Here is a 22464-nt window from a genome sequence, read left to right on the forward strand (position 1 = left end):
TTAAAGCTAGACAAATTCAGATTATAATTATGCAGGCCCAAAGCTTGATTCTGTTATATTGATTCTATGTAAAATACCCTTATTCTTTTGGTACATGACAAACCACGACAGCAGTCTCTGTGAGGCTTTGCATTTTGAGCACATTGAGTGATCTGTCCATTATTGATAAGTTCGTCTGAAACCACCATCTAATTATCCGAAATTAACATCTGGTCATTGATTATCCTGTTTGTGAAGTTACTAAAGATCATTCTGTAAAACTGTTGCTATTGTTGAAGTACATATGTTTTAAGGTCACTGCTTAAAGTAACATCAGCAAATGTTCTGAAACAAAAAGATTCAATGTTAAATAAGGATGTTTTGTAATAACAGTGAATGTTTTAGAGAAAAAGAAATGTTGTTTCTGAAGGACACTTGTGTTTTCCAGTTACAAGTTTTAAGTAAATGTTAAGAGATTAGGATGTGAATAGATGAAAGAGTGATGTGTGTATGTGAGATCAGAGAGTGACGGAAAAAGGCACCAGCCTCAGATGTTCAAGGGAGTGAAGATAACTTTTACGACCCAGATGGCCGAAGACTGCCCACCCTGATGACCCTGGGATCCACCTCGAAGGATGAAAACAAGATGAACTACGAAACAACAACGGTCATGCCTGCAAAACATGGGTGATTATTAATTACACCAAGATGCAGATGCAACATGATGAAGCAGAACCCACAGAGTGGCAGAAGAGCTTACCCCTATAAAAAGGGGAAGAAGAAAAAAAATGAGGACTTTGGGTTTGGTTCTACAATCATCCTCCAGGAGCATCGGTGTGAACCGGCAGACCCCTGCTCCCTCCCTCGTGTCTGAGCCACTTAGCCAGTGGACTAACACAAGCAACAGAGGCTGGTAACTATACTTCATCTTTCTAGAACCGTGTGTGTGTGCGCACGTGTGTGTGTGCACGCAATTGCTTTTTGACATCTTTGTATTCACAATAAACATGGCCTATTGCCTTGTCCTCCTGAATAAGATCCTGCTGTTTATTTTATAAGTATAACAATTAAAGATGCAATTTAACTATGAGACTAATTATCCACTGGAAAAAACTTCCTAATGATTATGGTGGATTCTCCATCACTGGAGTTTTTAAAAATTAAGATTGAACTAGAGTATGTCTTTTAGAAAAACATCCAAACAGGAATTATTCAGGGAAGATTCTATGGCCTGTGTTACACAGGAGGTCAGACTAGATGGTCCCTTCTGGCTTTATAATTATGAATCTATTAATGGCTTTCTAGTCTGGCAGAGAGTGGGACACTTTGTAATTCAGTACTTCAGCAACTTCTCATTTCACAGAGGACTAACTCTTAATGCAGTACTTGGAAGATGCAGAAAGTGGCTGAAAACTTGGGGGGAAATGTCTAGCAAGTTTAGACAAAGCAGCAGCAGGGCCTCTGGGGGTGGAGGGAAGGAGCACTTGGGCAGTAGGGTGGAGTCTGACTCCATTCCACATGGCCAGCACAGAGCTGCACATTTTTCCTGTCCCTGCTGTCAGCAGGCAACAGAGCAGAAACCAGGGCAAACTTTGGCAACTCACTGATTATTTAGTTTGCCACTCCTTTGATTCTCTGAAATCTTGAATAACCTGATTCTTAGGTTTTGAGAAAGTTACCCAACTTCTCTAACTCTGAGAGCTAATCCTTCTAGCCTTGAGAGGAGGAAGGGGTGAGAGACAGAAAAAGAGGGTAACTGGTGAAATCTGGGGCTGTCATAGTTGTCAATTTCACTGCTCAGCTAGAGCAGTGAAATTGACAAGTTTTCTGGGCCAGGGAGGGGGGCTGCCATCTGGCACACAATCCGACCTGGAGCAGAGGAAGCTTCCGCACCGGCTGGGACCCAGGGATGTGGGCAGGTGGCTACTGACCACCTTCAAGCCGGGGTGCTGGAAGCTGTCCCTCCGCTTGCAGCTGGGCACAAATGGCTGCCACCCAGCTGCGAGCCCAGCTCCTGAGATGCAGGAGGCTGCCACTGGGCTCCTACCTGGGAGATGGAACCCAGCTGGGAGCGGGGTGCTGCTGCCTGCCTCCCCCAGAAGTCGGCAACTGCTGCCTGCCTCCCCTTTACTCTGTTTTTCCCCAGGTACCCCCTGCCTGTGTCTCACGTACCCCCCGGGGTACGCGTACCACATGTTGAGAAACCATGTTCTAATACAACATTATAGTAAGGCTTTATACATATGTATGCAGGGTTTCTTTCTCTCTCTGTTATGCTGTATATTGCAACACTGTTTGTCATGCCACAATGCAATTAAATATTCATGTTATATGTGCTAAGGAAATATTGTGTTATAACGATCTCTAAAATTGCAATACAATACTCATTTGATGGTGCGCTGCATTAGGTATATAGTTTACGGTGTCTTGTATTGTCCCAAGTGGCTCATTTAATTTGTGACATTGATTTTCTATTTAAAATTGTATTAGAATTAGCATTTTAATAAAGACACATTTGTTTTAAAAGAAATTACTCTCTAAGTGTCAATCCTTTGAGTGGAGGGCTGTATCCATGTCCTCCCAAGGTTAAGTCGAGGCAGATAGATTTAGGGAGTTTCAGAAATATTTAAAAGGGAAACCCCTGGTGAACTTTTGTGAATCCCCTAGCTGAGGCGGACCACCTCTTTTTTTCCCATAGATACCAGATAGTCTCTCAAAAATAAGTTTGCACTAAACTCACACTTGTAACTGTCCCCTCCAAAAACAAACGTCTTAGATATCACTGAGTTAACAGATAGGTTGCTAAGGCAGATGATACAGAACTGCTTCAGATTTGGTAAATTTACAGCCAATGTAGAACCCAAAAGGATGTCACAAAGCTCAAATGGCATCTTTAAAAAAAAAAAACAACCAAAAAAAAAACAAAAAAAACCAAAAAACCACCAATAAAACTTCAAAGGTGAGCCAGCAAGGGTAAAATTCCTTCCATATGAAAGGGGATGTTCACAACATTAACAAGAGTTTTTGATTTCTAATTAGATCGAGCAGGCACAAAGTCACATACCAGATATACGGACCAATAAAATACTGGACTAGGTTTTAAAATTCATGCGCCAAGCTCTCTATTTTTAAACAGATGGTCAGCCTATGCAAATATTGGAGAATTAGTTTGCTTATGGCCTGACTTGAGGTGTTGAGTACTCAGCAATCTCACTGAAAACACCTCTAAATATCAGCCATAATTAACATCTCCTTTTCCCAATCTGGATACATAATTTGAAAAGGCACCTTGTTTAGGCTGGGCTGAATTAACTGCTGAAGACTGAACTTTAAACAGCCCAGAATATGCTTATTACTAAATTAGAGAGCAGATAAAAAAGACTAATTGCAGAAACTTATTTTCTCATTCAAAGACATCAAAGACTCTTAATTTAAAGAGCAAGTATCTTTCCACTTCATGCTAACATCTACTGTTTGTGCCATTTCTTCCTACTGACAAGCCTTCAAGGCAAAGGAACAGGCAGAGAAATTTGGCATTACTGAAAATCAAATTGTTGAGGGTGACTTACAGACCCCGAAACAGCTTACTGTTTTGATTAGAAGACTTGTTTTGTTGGAGACACAAACTGTATTAAAACCTTACTACTAAGAAATGGATTTTATGAATTTTTGGTATAAACACATACATGGTCTTCAAGATTATATTCACCTTCTCTCTAATGAAAATTTAGTCCCTGTCAAGTCATTTCAATATTAAGATGGTGCATGAACTCTAGCAAACTGAAGTGACTTAAAAAAGCCCAAAGGTCAAGGAAGAATAATATGCCTGCTTTAGTCAACCTTACAAACAACAGGCAAGCAGAACAGAATAAATAAAATCAATCAATCTAGTAATTTAAATAGCTGATTAAACGGGGAAGCAGCTTTAACTATGTGTTCAGTGGCAAACTTTCTTTTGGAAGAGTGCGGTGAAAGAGCTTTTGCAACAATGGCTGAGTATCTCTTCTGAACGTCTAAGACACCTTACTCACAAACAGAAAGGCAGCCTTGATGCTTATTTCATGGAGAATCTAACTAGTTACCATCCTATGTCACTGAATTATTGAAAATTAAATCCACATCCTGTTTAAGTAGCAGAAAGATTTTTGTTCTATAATGGAAACAAAGTTTAGATTTCATGAATTAATATGTCATGCTGTCAGGAGCTATGACAATTTGGGGAATCTGTCTATGTATAATTTAGGAATTTTGGTTGATTTTACGAAACTGCTGTATCACTGAATGCCAGTGGCCAGGTCTATGCTACAGGGACTATAGCAGCAAAACTACAGTGCGGTAGCTATGCCAACATAACCCCATAACAGACAACCCACAGCAAAGGGGTTTTTCTGTCACTGTAGGAACAGCAACAATGGCTAAGGTAGATGGAAGTATTCGTCTGGGGTTAGATCAACATAGCTAATCGCTCAAGGATTGGATTTTTCACACCTCTAAGCAACATAATTATGTTGACCTATATTTTAATAAGAACACCAAGCCTCAGCATATGTGGAATCCATCTTGTGCTGTAAAGAGATGACTCGGGTATCTCCCAGCCCAGGGACAATGGAGAGTCACTAAACTTAAATGGCTCCCATTCAAACGGGAATGCCTTGGGATAACGGGTTGGAGAAAACTGATTTTCCCCCAGCATCATCTAATTTCTCTGCAGTGGGCTAGGGGGTGAAGGAGGGGAATTCCAGTAAAAGCTGAACAAAGATCTGGTGTTAGCTCTGGATTTTAAACACAGAGAGTTTGAGACACTCAGAGGAAGAACAAAGGAGAAACGTGGACACAGGCTCTCGGAGGAGAGGTCTTTGAAGGCAGGACCAGCCAAGATTAAAGGAAGCTGGCTGGAGAAAAGAGCAGATCCAGAGATGCCAAGAGCTGGCTGGCCCTAAAAGTGAGATTTACAGCCTCAAAGATTCTTGACAAGGAGTGAGACTTTCCAAGTGATGTGTTAGGCATTACTTAAGACAGGGACTCATCTTTGCTCCTTGGAAATGTCCAATAGTCCAGGTTTTTAACCAACTAACGCTTAGTTTTAAAATGTTAAGTTGCCTAATATTGCATATGAAACACGTAAATGTCGTAATTCATACTAAAGTCTGGGGCACATGAGAATTCTATATACAATGCAAACCAGTAGATTTTAATAAAAACAATTATTTGCTGGCTGGAACAAAAACCTGGATGCTTAGAGAGCCCTGAGGATTTGAGTTAATAACTCCTGGTTTAAGCACACAGTCGGTGGACAGAACAATGTTCAACAATAAATTGTTATTATATAAACATAAAAAAGAAAACAATGTTTATTTTGCTTACCTTGTCACAGTGATCGTCCATTTGAAAAAAAAACTTTACAGTACCAATATTATTGGGTTTGTACATTATTGCTCATATTAGATTTATAGCAAACTAAAATGAAGTAATCAGATTCCAAAATAAATACATGCAAAATAAATTAAAATAAAACAACCAAACAATACATTAAATGAATGTAAAATATTTTATGTAAAGTAATTACACTGAATTTAATTAATTTGAAGCTAACAAACTATAAAGGTTCAGATTCCACATTTCTTTTAATATCTAATTTGGTTTCACATTTTATTCATGTGCTATGTTATACTGTCATGTGGTCCGCTTTGCTGTTTTTATAACTTCTTTTCTGGAGGCTCAAACTTGAAACATGGCTCCAGATTTACCAGCTTCACTTGGATAATAGAGGACAGTATCCTGTCTAGTCCAAGGTATGCTCTGAATAGTGTCTTATTCTTTCAAAAAGACTTAACACACTCTCTTTTCCTGCATTTGAGTGGAGTAAAACTAAGACAAGCCTTGCAACTGTGGGCAATAATAGGAACTCAAGAAGACCACTTTTAAAAAAAAAAAAAAAAAGTCTTGCCTGCTAATAGGACAATGAAGGGCTATGAATTTGTTCAGTGTGGTTTAAATTTTTAACTGTATTTTTCACAACCTGCAAGCTTTCAATGAAGTCGAAATTTGGGTGAATTCCTTTTTTTTTTGGACAGTCAAGTATTCACACACACACACACACACACACACACACACACACACACACACACACACACAGCACTCCTCTCTCCTCTTGTGCACATATAGGACATGGACCTGTATTCTCCATGATTACCACAGTACATAAGCTTGGAAAGCAGTTATCCAAGCGCTAAGCCCCATGCTTGAGGTCCCGGATGTATTGTTGTTTCTTTCAGCACTTGAGTAAAAATATTTTAAATCTTTATCTATTTACTCAAAATGAGTGAGCTAAGCTTAGGAATGTGTGTGAAAGTGAGAGACAGCAGGGTAATGACCGAGTCTCACACCTGATGAGTGAGACGTGACATGTCTGCAGATCCATGATCCGGACCTAGAAGACTGGAGTTCCAGAATGGGGACCTGGAGTGCTGGAAAGGCATGGACTCCATTCCTGAAGAACAGGTCAGAGTGGTGAGGAAAATGAAGCAGGGAATGGTGACTGGGTGTTTTGTCTAGATCTGCCAGGCCAGAGCTCTCGCTGTGGCAGAGCAAGTCCCTGCAGGCATACTTCACTCCCCTGGGTTTCAGAAATAAAACCATTCAACTCCAGAGTCTAAACAATATTCTCATCACATGCATTTGATTGCATTTGTCTGAATGCATTTAATTTATGCAGCTTCCCTCCTCCCACAAAGAGCTCCCTTTTACGCTCAGGGGACTTCCCAGCCAGTCTTGGGCAGGACGAGCAGGAAAGGAAAATATCCTATCAAGCTTCTCTCTCCTTGTCTCAGAAGACTTGCACCAACTCTTGGTGGTAACTCTGCTTGTTACCTCTGATCAGCTGGGGGTTTCAATCAATCAGTCTCTCCTGCAGCCTTTTCACCTTAATCCCTCTTTTCTCCCTGGACTAGGAGAGCTCAGCTGGCAGCAACGTTCCAACTGCTGGCATCTGGCTCTGTTCTGAGTGAACGGGCAGCATATGGACAGCCCTTTTTTTCCAGAGCTGGCTCTGGTTGGATGGGAGAGAGGGGAAACTTGCCTCACCCTCTTTACAAGGTTCCTAGTCTTTAAAGGAATGCAAGCAGAGGTTTTTTTCCAAACACACATTATTCCTAGTGGCTGCTTCCTTTCTCCCCATATCTGCCTTTGACTACATCGAAAGCTCCCAAAATCATACAAGGATCACATAACAAAAGGTGGGTACAACTACCCTTATGTGGGAAAACTACACCATCACAAGAACTTCTGCAAAGTTTGTGTGTCATGTGCCTCAGCTGTCACGTGTCCCTGAAGAAGGAATCTATAAACCAGAGTACCCACAAGGCTGGAGCTCTGGAAGAGGGAATACCAAGCTACTGGGGGAACCAGCACTAGTTATGGTGCCCAGGTAGATGGACTGGCAGGTCTCATCTCTCAGAAGGAGATACGAGAAAGAAAAACTGCACCCTAAGAGTGTGCCCAGGAACGCAAAGTCAGAGGCAGTGCCAGGGCTCTGCTCTGACACAGAAAGCTTTAAAAAAAAAAAAAAAAAAAAAAAAAAAAAAAAAAAAAAAAAGCAGCACACCAGCCCAGTGTACGGGCCCAAAACAGCAGCCTGCAGAGTGTCCAGCAGGAGAGCATGACCAGGGCTCTGACAGAAGCTTAGTTTTAAGAACTATTTTAGACCACAGTCACCCTCATACTTTTGAAACTTTAATTAAAAGGAGGCAAGAACTGAACACTGTCTGCTGTGGGTAATGGCCATGGGAACATGATGATTCATAAATACTTGAACAGGGAACCCTTCTTATCAAAGGATTCTTATTGTGCATTGTAGCATCCCATTGCAAGAGTTGAAGAACATAAAACCATGTTCCATTCACAACTTTTTTCCTCCCTTTTAATCACAAAGTTTCAGGGATTATTTTTCCCCTTTGAATTTTCTCTGCTGCGAAGCCAGTTACCACACGCTGACGTAACTTTAAACAATACCCGCAAGAGTCCCACAATAGGAACCTTTGAGGGAATAGAGAGAGAGTTTTTCCTTTAAGACTGGAGTCCATTTTGTTTGCTCTTACAATACTTCTTTTCATTTTCACAATCTGACAAACAGCAAAGGGCAAAACAGCTGTGTAAAGACTACAATGAGGAAATCTCTCTCTTCTCAAGGGTGGGAGGAATTCCTCCATGAATGTCCACCAAGTGTTAGCTGACTTTCAGATAAGTTTGCTGATCTATCATACCCCACAAGTGATTCAAATGAAGCCTGTATAGCATTTAATGAAATAGTCTTCACATAACTTAACAGGAAGAAGGCCACTCATCATTAGATCTTTGCTCCTTCCCGTTATGAGACCTAACGGGAACCATTACCAGCAGGAGGGCAGAGACAGGCATTGGCAGAACACCACTTATATTTTTAAAAGGGAAGGGGAGGAAGATGACTGGAACTCAGCTTCAAGAATGACCCTTTTGTAAGGACACAGCTTGAGAAATATTTGGGGTTGGAGCTATGCCATCTATACCTAAAGGTACATGAAAAGAGCCTCATCATTCCCTTTAGAAATAATTTACCACAAAACCCTGTTACTTACATGCTCTTTCATTTTAGTAGCTACCGTTCTTGACATCATGACACAACAGATGAGCGTTATCAGGATGAAGTAAAGTGCATACATGAAGCGGGTACTCGTAGATTGCTTTATCTTGGGGCAGCATTTGCAGCACAGGGAGCAAGCAGCAGTACCACAGCAACAGGCCAACTAGAAAGGCAGAAACAGACAAATGTTATTAATTCCATCAGCATCATCTCATTTTAATTTACTATTAGCTGGGGCTGCTGGTAGACTTCCTAAACACTACAGAAATAGACAGTAATCAGAGGAGGAAGTATTGTCCTAGCTGCGAGGGCCTACTCAGTTGCCATTGAAGGGTAAAAACCCAGGTGATCTCTAGTAATTCCACAATTAAGAGTAGGAATAAAACATACTTCTGATTTCCTTTAAATATGTTTTCCGCATTCTTAGACAGCTCCTGGTACTGGCCCCATCCTTCCACTTGATCCAGCAGTATAAATGCACTCCAATGACAACACCCTGCCTCCCAACACACACATGAAATAAGTCAAAGGACCTGCACTAAAAGGACACCAACTCTACAACTGATGACAACTGTAATAAAAACAAAAACAAAAGGGCTAAATTTTTAATCAGAACTGGAGATTAAACTTAAACTTAAGGTAAACTTTAAAAAGACTTTGTATAACTGTACTGATTTACTCCAAATTCTCATTCAGAGTTTAAATCCTTTTATGAAAGGCATACTGCACTCTTCACTGATGTTAACTTGATAAAAGCGTTCTCTCTTTATTCAGACTTGTTATTTGAGTACATTCCTTTTTTGCTATAAAAATATTCAGAACATTTTATAGTGGTAAAGGCTTTGAGTGAGTTCGGGAAGTTTTGATAAATCATGCTTTATGACCGACAGGCCATCATTTATTCTCTGTGCTGGAGGCAAAATTTAACATTTCATCCTACATCTAACAATGCCCTATTCCTAGGCCTATACCCTATTGTTTCCATTTGAGAAGCCAAGTACTTACTCATTCTTTATTCAAACAGAAGCCACACTGACTCCATTGAATTTTCCCCTGAGTAAATTGAGGGGTGAAAAAGCTGAGCAAAGATTCCTTTTGCAAAGCCTGTGGAGACAATCACCTCCCCTAATAGTGAAGTCATGAGATATCCAAGATGTGTGTCTGCAATCACTCTGAACTCAAAATCCACCCATTTCTATTCATTCCTCCACCACCGTTGAAACCTTTGTTCAAGCCCTGGACACACTTCACCTATTGCAACCTCCCTCCTCTTCTCAGGCCACTTGACACCTCATCTCCAACCATCAAAAAATATGCATCTCCTAATGTTGTAACTGTGCTCTCCTCCTCCACAGGCTATCACCTTCCAAAACAAATTCAGGCTCTTTGTTCTGGTCCTAAAGCCCCCTCCACACTTTGGCAGAGAGACAGGAAAGAGCTAGACAACCTATGTGAGTTTTTGCTCAGTTGAAGTCCTTACCATTTCTTCCACATCCCATTCTCTCTTTCAAAGAGCCCTCCAGGCTTGATACACCTTTATAAACACGTCCCTCCTACTGTGTTCCACTTTCTTCTTCAAATCCCTTATCAAAATGCACTTCTCTAAGGAGACATAAGCTATATCCCTATAAATAGGGTTAAAACACAAGAAAACTATGCAACCTTTACATAAAGTGCATTACTCATAAGCTATTGAATGTAGCATCGTCTTGGCTACCCTCATCACTGCCTTTTTTTCCTTCTCATCTTAACCTCTTCTGGGCAGGCACTGTCACTCTATGTTTCTATAAAGCACTATGCACATATGTGGCACTAGACAGACAGTACTCAATCACAAGTTAATATTTTTTGCTTCAATAACTGGGGATTACTGCAAAGAAGGTAAATCCCAATCAAACTCAGATTGAGGTAAAAACCTACAACCTGATTCTGCACTGCTCTACACCTTGCAGAGATATTTATATCTATGGAAAGTGAGAGTAAAATGCTACTACTGAAGAAAGGCAATGGAGAAATCTGATCTACAGCAATTTAGGCTCTCTTTGTACAGGCGCAACTGACTGCACAAGGTGCAAGGCAGCAGAAAGTATGGCCACAAAAGCTTAAAATAAATAGCAACTTAGATTTTTCAAATGAGCAAATGAGATCTGTAGTCACAAAATTTAAAAGCAAAAAAAAAAAAGAAAGTCTGTCTGTCTGTTTGTCTGAGGATCAGCCAAGTAATAAAACACTTAGAACACACCTGAGAGGTTAATACAAATTTGTACTTTATTATCCAACCGGAAAAAGCATTTTTATTTGAAGTAAGGGAAAATACGAGTCTTGACATGACTCAAGCTCAGGGTTCATTATCTCCCTGCAGTCAATGGCATCATTGACATCTAATCCAGATGAATTCGCTGCTCTTGCCTTCCACCATATGGAAAGGTGAGTGTAGACTGAGGCAAGGTCTCCTGATGTAGAATTAACATACAAGGCCAGATCTTCCCTGTCATTAGAGCAGCTTCATGCCACCCCTCTTCATAAACCCAGCAGATTCAGCCACAGGAGGATCGCCCATACATGAGGGGATCTTGAGGAGGCACACAGCCACTGCAGTTGTTCCTCTACCACTGCACATCCTCCTGCAGCTAGCAATGAGACATAGCCAGGGCAAGCTTCCTGCTCAGCAATCCCTGTCTACCATTAACAACCCCTCTGGGCTGCTTGCAGCCAGCATAAACTAAAGCACTCTTCAGTCTATCCTATTTTGTGCCAAGAGACTGGCCTAGCACAGAGCATCCCAGGATTGGCTTTTAAAGCCACCTTCCCACCTTCTTTCCTCAGCTGCACCAATGCGCCTTGGTTGTAGTTGAGGATCTGGTCCAGTCTTATTACAGAGCATCCTACTGCATTCTAGCAAATAGCTGCATGTGGTAGATGGAATTTCTTCACTTTCTTTTCAAAAGCCTAGGAAATCTCAGATAAAAGAGTTGCATTACATAAAAACATTATGGCTGCAAAAGGAAGCACTCAAATCAGTAAGTGCCAAAGGTAAAGTCGTCCAGACAGACTTAGCCAGGCCTCATTGCATGTATGCATTTGAACAGTTTAAAGAATCATACTACTTTCCTCCAGAACCATGCTGCTTTCAGTGTGCAAGATAAACAGTGCCTAGCAAAAGATGTAGCTATTCAATATTTTTTTTTATCCTTATTCAGTTTGTGGCCACGTGTCTTGTACTGTACCACCATTCCACCCAATCCAACGCCTGCACTGAATGATCAAGGAATTCTGCAGACTCCTGCCTCATTCACTATTTACTGTTCAGCTTTTTCAATGAATGAGACAGAGTTCCTTAAAACAACTTCCTCCACTACACACACTGCTTCATTCACGATCTGACACACACAGTGAATGAGGCAGGGGCCTCATAGTATGTGATCATGTAATTAAAGACTGTATAATATTGTATATGCACAATGGGGTCAAGCTAAAGTTGTGTGGGCAGCCCTAACTTTAGCACTTCATGACTTAAATGGGAAGCCAATCTGTCCATTAAAAGTATCCCATGTAGATGTATTTCTGAAATGGAAGACAAACTACTGCAGTTTAGATTTATTTTTTAATATACCAGGCTAAATGAACATCTGCAAATCAACTACAGGCCAGACAAATAATTCAACCAAGCCACAGCAAGTTACTCATTCAGCAGACAGAATCCCCGATACCTCAGAATTTACCTTAAATAGGATGTTACAAACCAAAAAGGGTAAAGAAAGTCTGGGGTTCCCCCCCCCCATTCAGTCAATATTAAGTTCTGAGGCCATATATCTTAAGTATACAGTAAAAGTATCCAAAAAAAACCCCAAAATGCAAACACCTTGGGATTAAAGCTACGCTGAAGAATTAGCTATGTATGCAAGTTTGGCATTTATGAGAATGAGGGGCAACAGCACTGTCTGTGCCAGGTTCTATTTATTTCTGACAGTAAAATCTCATTCATGTCCAGCAATGTCTGCTATTCCAGTGCTAGGCCCCTTAAGCAGATATTTAAAGCAATGAACACGTATAATACACTATTCATATTATAATTCTAGATTACATAGTGGGTATTGGAAACTATTTTTCATTCCTTCTGTGGGTATATTTGTGAGAAATATTTGGGCATCTATCATATTCAGATGAGTTCATTCAATATATTATAAATAATAATGAGAATAGCTAATAATAAAAAGCTGGTTAAATTAAAAAGCCACAGTTCAGAATTTGATACAGATTATGAATGACCCACAGTCATGGGTGCAGGGTGCTATCCACATATACAAGAAATCAGTCCCTGTCCCAGAGAGTAAGATGCTGACACCAATATGTTCACCACAGAAATTTCACAGATTAGTATCTTACAAGCCAGATTTCAAGTTCAGCACTAATTTGAATCCCTAACAAAGAATGAAAAATTTTAATAAATAATCAATGCAATCTAAACTATGTACTCACTATCATGATATGGAGTATGTTCCATTCCCCTCACTTCCTAGTTCCTGTAACTATATGGTCAAAAATCTATATGGTCAAAAATCAGGACTGATTGCCTAGTATAGGATGGCAGTGGATTCCATTAACTTAGAAAATTCAAGAGACAAGAGTCAGTGAGATTTTTTTGTTTTGTTTCTCCCCACCTTATACATTTGTTAACTCTTGTAATTATAAATCAATCATTGAAAATATAGCTACAGTTCAATTTATAAAGTAAGCAGGAATTTTAGTCTAATCATTATTGATTAATATTTTCCAGCAGAGTCCTCGTTTCCATGAGTTAGGCATTAGACAAGAGTACATACTTTCATACTGACACATTTAATAAATCTTACATCTGTACTCTATCTTCGGTTGGAATACCACAGAGAAATCTGACAGTGATTACAAGCATTACATTTAAAAAAAGGTCTTGGTTTTCTACAAATTTTTCTAACCATATCTCCATCTTTCATGCTATTATATTGAACAGTCAGGGCTGCAGTTAATACAAAAAAAATATGGCAAAACATTAGAAGGAATCAGTACCCATTTTGCTCTGTGTATGTTCCAAGAGCTCACACAGGGAACAGTTCTCACCAGAGAGGAACTCGAGTATTTTTGAAAATAGAAAATTCACTAGTTAAGACTTGCATTTTAATCTTTCAGCTGATGGCCTTTAATTTGCTGGAGAGACACATTTGTGACAGCAGAACAGAAACTCTATAGGGGCTTTTCTACATTATAAAAATGGTTAACTACCCTTGATCTGACCACCATTTTTTTCCTTGTGTGGCCGAAGAGCAATGCTAGTTACCTTAACTGAGCATGAGGGGTATACATTAGACTCCTAATTCAGTCAAGGCAAATTCACCACACTGCAAGACAATAAAGGCTAGACCAAGGTTAGTTACCACACCCCATCCTAACCATGACCCATTTTTCTAGTATATGCATACCCTGTATGATTTTGTAAACTCCCATCCTACTTCAGCCTCAAATATACTACTTGATAGTCAAACAGGTTCATGAAACAGCATGAAAACCAATTTACTATCTTAGGCCCCAAACCAGTAAAGACGTACACACATGCTGATCTTTCTGACAGTGAGTAGCCCCGATGACATCAGTGGAACTATTCATGGTAGTCAAGTTAAGCGTGTGTGTAATTATTAGCAGGACTGGAGCCGTACAGTGGGCTCCTTCTCCCTATTGTTTTCACAGGACATCACGGTTTAGTAAGATATTTTCTCCACCAAAAGACATCTCAGAAAGGCCACAAAACATTCCCTGTTTATCCATTATGAGAAATGCTTCTGAGCAGGAGGTGAGCTTCAAGATTAGCTATTTTTCACAGCACAGCAATCTAGCAGTTCCTTTATGACACCTTTCCATAGTTATGTACAAAACTCGAATCTGGATAGCCAAAACACTAGAAAATGGTCAAAATGACAAAGTACCAGACATCTAAAAAATTGCCTATTTGTGTGGAATGCAGATTTAAATGACTCATTTTCTCCCCTCTAAATTATTGCTTACAGTATAAATTAAGATTAAATAGGAAGCTTGCAGCTATTCCACTAAGCAAAGGAGTTGCCTTGCAGAAGCTTCTTATCACTAGGCTTATTACAAGCTTGATTTTTAGAAAAATCACTTAATTACTTCAATACTTCAGTATTATTTGGCCATAAGATTTGCAAAGGATGTGGTCAATTGTAAATTGCAATGTGGTCAATTGCAAAAGATGTGGCCTTGTAAATTGCAAATGTGTACAAAACTTTAGCAACAACATTCAGCATCGATCATCCCCAGATAGCTAGGTTAAGACAGAACAATCCCTTGTAGTTAGTTTGCAGACACAGCTATTCTTTTGGCCAAAGATCCTTCGCTTTACAAATGAGCATTGAGAGATGAACTAACAGCTGGTGCACCTGATTATTTATACAAGCAAAAGGTGCTCCAGTAACAAGTGCCTAACACGCTAAGAGGTGGATCCCATTTTGTTACTGAATTGCCTGCTCTGTTATATATGCTTTGAGAAGTTTCTCTAAAGGGTTACACAGATCTTACGATTTGTTGTAGTGGGAAATTGTCCACATTAAATAACTAATTTAACTAAAGAGGCTTTTTTATTCATTTCTTTGTCTTAGTCTCCTCTGGCTTTTTAACACTTTCCCCCTTTAAGATTCATAGCGGACTGTGCTGCTTAAACCAAAATATTTTGTGATGGGTATAAAATTCAGGTGATTTGCAATCACTTTTAATGAGTTATTATGGATCTACCTCCTTCTGTATGAACAGGACATTTTTCTGAAGGCAGTTTTAAATGTGCGGCACCACAGATACAAACATTGCCCTGGGTGTGTCCGCTCACCTATTGCTGCAGCAAGCCTGCCACTAATTTTCATTTTCAAAACCAGCACCAGATGACTATACCCTGGACAATGTCCTGGGACTGTGCTGTGGCAGAAGATAGCTTTCTCTAAAACTGTGGATATAGTGGGAGGTATCACCATTTCAGCAATGAGTTTAGCTAATAGTGTAGACAAGGACAAACTATGATTAAATTCTAGTCATAGCAAAGGTTAGCCACAGAGCTGAACTGGTGCTGAGCAGATTTTGTCCTTATCTACATCCACAGGTAAGAGTTGTGACAACTATCTGGCAAAGAGTCACAGAGTTTAAGACCAGAAGAGAGCATTAGATCAGCTAGTCTGTCACAGGCCATTACATTTCACCCAGTTACAACTTATTGGGCACCATACAGGGTGTTTGGCTGACAGGGTCCTGGGCTGGGACGCAGTGGAGACAGAGGGGTGAGGGAAGGGGCCTGCATCCCCCTCCCCGCTTCCATCCCCGACTTAGGGGTGATTGCCCCTTGATGGCCAGAGCCTGTTCCCTGCTGCCTGTCACACCCTGCCAAAGGGCTGGGTGTGGACTAGCTACTCGCCCTGCTGAGGGCTAGAGACTGCTTCCCTTCTGCCTGCCTTGCTCTGCCTCAGGGCTGGGCTTTGGACCATTTCCTCGCTCCTCTGGAGGTGGCCCCTTTATTTTGGGCTCCCTGCAGGTGTGGCTTCACCCAGAGATTGACAGAAAGGGAGAGCCAGCGGCACCGCTCACAAGAGAAAACCTTTACACAAGTTATAGATAAATTTCTTTCTGCTTTTTATGCTCACCTCTTCTAAGAAAATATCTGAAAAATTCATCAGCATGTAAGAAAACTCTGATGGCCACACACCCAGCTTAAGAAAATTCTTCTTAGCAGCCTGCTTCACATACTGCCAAATCTGCAGCAGTCCAGATTTAAGGATTTTTAATTCCCCCACTCAGAATGCTGTAGAGCAAATTTCTTCGTACTTGAGTCTTTAGGTACCCCAAGTCTCGCTGGATCTGTTAAACAAGCCATTTGGGGTGATTAAGAACTCTTATTTCATTAAGTTGAAGGGACCTTAATAACCATATTACATAGGGCATATCTACTTTTGTCTCAAATACAGGAGTGCTAGGATATTTGCTGAAGAAGAATTATAGTATAAACACTTTTGAAAAAATGACAGCCAGCAAGGAAGGGCAAAGAATTTAGTTTTTAGTTTTAAAACCACCACTCATCTTGTCAGTGAACATTCTCTAATTTAACCATAATGTTCAAAATTGGGAACTGTATAAACAGGATAGCATAGATTACCGTGCATTACGTATCAGCAGAGACAGGAAGAATCTAAATTACAGATTTTTGAAAAATAATACCTGAACTATATGTGAAGCATAGCAACAAGGAAGCAGTAAAAGTAAATTGTCTGCATACTGATTTAACCTCATAGTTGGAACAGCTACTTTAGTCTTGAGTAAATAGACAATACTGTAACCTTCCCCATGAATATGTTTGGTCTTTAAAGGGAATTTTTGCATTGAGTTCACCAGGCCTTTTAAAAAAAAAAAAAAAAAAAAAAAGACAGTGTTAAAACTTTCATACAAACTGAAAAAAGCCAGGAAACCAGAAGTCCGGAGTAGAAGTTAACGCTTTCTCAACTCATGCTATTTATTTTCAAGTGTACTGTAAGTAACAGCCCAAATCATCAGTGAAAGGCTTCTAATTTACGTTACTGTCAATGTAACTGGTCAAAAAAGATTTAGCAAAAAAATTCAAAGTTGTTTCCATTTTGCAGAGTTCAAAGTGGACCCATTTTTAAGTCTTGCTATTTTTCCTCCATATATTTTGTTTAGCAAACTGTTTTCCTACTGAAAACAATCATTTTTGAAATATTGACATGTTTCTATTATGAAAATACTATGGAAAAAAATTCTAGACAATTTTGATTAAAATAGCAAATAAATAATTGTGGGAAATTGTGATATTGTCAACCTTTTTCACAAAAGTTTTGTTTTTTTAAGAAAAAAGTTATGTTTAAACAAAAACGTAATCTGAAAGTTTTTGACCAACTCTACTTATCAGCTTTTACATTTATCTTGCTGCCATTTCAGTGTGTGGAACATCTCACAAATTTAACATAATGTCTAATTTCTGAAAGCTTCCATAAACTGACACCACAGTAACACTGATGTCATATCAGAAAGTTAGTTGTCATACCAGACTATTCATTCCAGATGGCTCTCTCCAAAATAATGTCTATAGGTCAAGTTTTTCAAAATAAACGGTGATGTAAGAAATGCAATCCCTAACAATCTCTTTGATTCTTTCGGCAATGTATTCTTACATTTCAATTTAACCATAACCTTCAGAATCTACTTACTAGTATTTTACACAGTAAAAGCTTCAGTTCTGTTGGAACAATAAAATGGCAGGGGAGATCAAGATTATTGTCAGTCAGTGGTTTGCTGGGGATATTGCAGTGTAAGGCAAGGAGCTCTACAGCCTTAAAAACCTTTAGTGAGAAGGGAGTGAGACAAAGGTTCCTGACCACAGATAACTGGAGACCTGACCAGGCACTCCTGGAGTGGACTACGAAGGGTGGGGCTGGAGATAGAGGTACAGTTACCCTGAACCTGTGCCGACTGCATTTTGCCAGTTGCCCTGTATAACTAGTTTCATCTCTTATTAATGATGCACTCAACAACAGGGGAGGAATAGAAGGACTGGAAAGACACAAAAATCTGCAGGGTGGAAGAGAGGGGGAAGTAGTTTCAGGTCCTAACCTCCATCACTAATTTTCACTCTTTTTAAACTAACTAGTTCAGACTGGCAGCATCTCCACGTGCAATATAGCTGTAGAACAAGCAATTCTTATACGGAGACAATATATTTTTTGAGTACTGTAGTAATAAGGTTGCTGTCTCTGAGATGCAGAAAAAAAACTGTCCACTGACCTGTTCTCTGGATCCCCACCAGCCTGACCCTCCTTCTTCCCCTCCCACACAGGCAGCAGTGCAGGTGGGGACCTGGGGTGGTTCAAGGCCTTTTTGCCTGTTACCTTCCCATGATCCCCTACACTCACCCCCTTCCTTCCAGGATCCTCACCCCTTGAGTGAGTCACCTACCATCCCCTCCCAGGAGCCCCAGCCTCCTCCACCCTGGTCTCCACTCCTTATCCTTCCCTGCCAGCAAACCTCAGATTTGTCCCACACTGAGTAGCTGCCATGGCTTTGCAGGTTGAGAGCATGGCCTACAGAGCGGCACCTGGATGCTGCACCAGCTGTGCTGCTTCACTCCAAGCATATGACTTTTGTGTGCACCAGAAGTTACACGCTGCACAGCCCCCGCCAAGTGTGCATGCTGCAGTTTACAAAGGGAACATTGGCACCACGACCAAACAAATGGCAAATTTTCACTGGCAACATACAAGGCACTACAAAAACCAACCAAGGCCAGTTAAAAACTGGCAAGGTGGCAACCCCATGTAGTAATAAAGTTGCCAACATTCAAGGGCAAATTTGGGGAGGCCCTTGCAACAGAACACAGGCAGCGCAGGAATCCTGCCTGAATGCCAGGTTCTCTCCTCCAGCAGCTAGAGACCACTCTACCATGTGCAGCAGAGAGCCATAGCAGCTGTTTGCAGTCTCAGGGCACCCCAGTGGACTCCAACAGTAACAGAGATCTGAAGCAGGCTCAGCACAACCCCTTCCCTGAGGTTGGCAGCAGCAGCCTCATTCCCTCTGCCACCACACTGCCTAAAGGAGGTGTTAATGGAGAAGGGCCCAGGGGAAACCCCCCCAAACTGGATACAGGGGGAAAGCCACTGGAGCCTGCCAAAGGATTGGGGCTGGAGGACATGGAAGGCTGTAAGAGCTTGCTGGGGAAACTGGAAAGCCATACAGTGGGAAGCCACAAAGACCAAGAGCCGTGACAAAAGGAGAGAGAGTTGGGGCCCAGAAGATCCAAGCCCTGCATTTTTGTGCACACATTTTGTATGTATCCAACGTTTAATTTTCAACCTTTAACTGTCATCCACATTGTAAGTAGATAGGGGGAGTTGAAAAGCCAGAAGACAATCCAAAAACCATGATATATAGATTTAAAACAAAAACAAAAAACTTTATTTTTGAGGTTCTGATTCATTTTAATTCTTAGTTAAAATAAATCAGACCTGAAAATAATATAAATCTGATATTCCATTAAGGACAGATCTTACTGCACTTTATCATAAAATATGATTGCTAAATGCAAAGTGGTATTGATTAAGGAAGCAGCTTACATAATTTGACAGACAAACCTGTAAAGTTGGCTTCACATGGTTTTAAACATCAATAAGTACATAGGATCCAAATAGAAATTTGACAAGACATTGCATTATATATATTCTCACCAACTGCCTAATCACAACAGAATATTGCTTTCTAAAAACTACACATTTAATATTTAATTTGCATTCATTTAATACTGGAAAAACATTTCCATTTTAATCAAGTTTTTCCACAACAGCTGCTTTTCTTAAACATGAGTTCAACTTTACTCTCATGAGACAGACTACAGAAGAAAAGCCAAATGTAAAATCCTGTTTCCTGTAAATTAAAGCAGATGTTTTTATATAATCAAGGCAACCACTTTTGTGGAGGTCTAGTATAGACCACATCCTCCATTACATTCTAAGGGGGGGGGGGGGGAAATCTACTAAAGAGACTAACAAATCTAAAAACACAACACACAAAAAACCAGACTTCATTGCTGTTATAAATTCATTACCAGAATGAGAGTTCCAGTGTGCTCATTAGAACAACTTTGGAAATGTCCTGTTTTGGATCAGTTGCAGAGATTATATTTTGTAAACTGATAAATATTTTCACAGCAGGATTCCAATATCCACTTGGCAAGGATATATGTCACACAGAATAGTTAATTAGTAACAAGACATCTAATGTTAATTTTGATTCAGAGTTAAGATATACTGAAGCACCGCAGCAAGACGAAAATGCTGTTAAAAGTTCGGCAGTGTGCTACTGTAACTGCTAACAACAGGATTTTTGTTCTGAGAAATCTGAACCCAGTTATTTATTTAAATAGGCATCACCAAGCGGATGTTTGGCAGGGCTTGGTCATGAAACAAAGTAACATTAATTCATATACTGTCCTAGGAGAATTTGTTCCCCATTCCTAGGCCACAAGTTATGGGCAGATAATAAAACTAACTGCTTTGAGAGGAAACCCAGTAACATTCTCCATGACGAGTGTGACCCATCCCGTGCCCAGGGTAGCCAACTGATAATGCCAAGGTCAGGGCAGACTGCAAACGGAGAGCAGATTCTCCCAGCACTGGTGGGTGGCACTGAAGCCAGACTTCCCAACCAGCCACAAACTGCGCTTCTGAATCCCCACAGAAGCCAGTATACAAATACACACAGCCCCCTTTACTGCATTTCAGCTTCTGGCTCCCAAATCAGCACCAGGTCCAGTAAAGAGATCAGTTCTTTAAACTCTATACTCTTTACTAAAAGGGTCCCCTCTGACCCCAAAGGGTCAGCCACAGCACCAGATCAATATGAGTTTGGATCTTACCTAAAATACCACGCTGACAGCCAATCTTTTAGTAACTAAAACTAAAGGTTTATTGTAAACAGAAAGAAATAAACCACAAGAGAAATGTTAAAGGGTAAAAGCAAAACAGATACATACAAATGATTGAAAGTCCATATACATCAGGTTTCTAGAAGAAGTGTGGAGTTGCAGGCTTGTATAGTCTCCTCTAATATACATCCAGTACCTGGATGGGTCTCAGTCCTTTCTTACACAGCTTCAGTTGCAGATGACTTGATCCAGAGGTAGGTAGGTGGCTGAAGCTCAGGATAGAAGACCAAATGGTTTCTATGGTTTGGTCTTCTATACCCTCTGTCCCTAGCCATGCGACCTGTGGAAATGTACAGGAACTAAAATAGAGTCCAGAGTCACGTGGGCCAATCCTGGTAACTCTTCAGGTATGCCTTTAGTTTCTTCCTGGGCCCCTTGCATCCATGACTCTCTTAATGGGCCATTAAGCAGGCTATCGTTCTGCTGCCATCCTATCTGGGGTGTTGCCCAGACAGCATAATTTGAAATACAGATACCTCAAATATATATATATATAAACTTCCACTTCACATAATTACACATGAACGTAAGTATCATCATCTGATTTAGCATATTATAACCTTTCTAACAGTACCTGACATGACATATCTCACATGAATTATTATGATTTTGACATATTGATGTCATACAATATAACAAATGCTCCCCCCCCTCCCCCATCTACCCAGTATGACGAGCATAGAGGCTTTGATATGATGAATAATGAGAAATATGTCTTTTTATCTCAAGAGGTGGGTGCCAATATTCTAATAGAAATATAGAAAAACAAACAAAAGACCAAGAAATATAAAACAGGGAGACTTGTTCGGCAAATGTGCTTCTTAATAAATAGACTGAAGGCTTGGTACTTGTGTTCTTTCTTTATGCAGAAAGCAAGGTTAGCTTATACTTTTGGAAATAAAAAGGCACATTACAATGGTCAATAATTGATAAGAAATAATAGGTAGGATAGTACCAATAATGGAAGAGCAGCTGACTGATGAATGTAGGATGTGGTCATAATGAAACTTTCTCACTGAAGAATACTATAAAGAGAGGATCTACCAAGAAAACCATTTTCAAAACAGGCGAAAAAAACAGGCAGCAATTGGCTCAAAGGGAGGTTTCATGGGCCAATGAAGGACCAAATTTAATCTGCAGAAAAAGATTAATCAATCCCTTGATTAACATGGCTGTCATGGGGTGTGCAAACACTGAGGGACCCTTAAAAGGGATTAAAAGTCACTATAGCTGCCAAGTGAACCTTGCTTGAACTCATGGAGACACCTGACTTCGTCAATTCCAACAGGTAGTCAAGGACAGCAGAGAAGGAAAAACTGAACAGATGAAAGCTGTCACTGGGTAAAGTAATAAG

At 40.2% G+C, this 22464-nt stretch overlaps 1 protein-coding gene across 2 annotated transcripts in view; it reads right to left on the bottom strand.

The window, feature by feature from the left end:
• Nucleotides 1-22464, bottom strand: part of SERINC5 (serine incorporator 5) — a 66697-nt gene that overhangs the window by 35075 nt on the left and 9158 nt on the right. Inside the window, exons 1-2 of one of the 2 annotated variants that reach the window (XM_067568584.1) lie at nucleotides 8987-9009; nucleotides 8592-8759 (exon numbers count right to left, since the gene is read on the bottom strand). In XM_067568584.1, the coding sequence (XP_067424685.1) occupies nucleotides 8592-8675 (84 nt within the window). In that variant the 5' untranslated portion in view covers nucleotides 8676-8759; nucleotides 8987-9009. Of the gene's footprint in view, nucleotides 1-8591; nucleotides 8760-8986; nucleotides 9010-22464 lie in introns of those variants that run through there. The other variant, XM_067568583.1, reaches the window with a different exon arrangement.

This window comes from Emydura macquarii, unplaced genomic scaffold (genome assembly GCF_026122565.2).
Source record: "Emydura macquarii macquarii isolate MOO-44397 ecotype Brisbane River unplaced genomic scaffold, CSIRO-AGI_Emac_v2 contig_2897, whole genome shotgun sequence".
NCBI lineage: Eukaryota > Metazoa > Chordata > Testudines > Chelidae > Emydura > Emydura macquarii.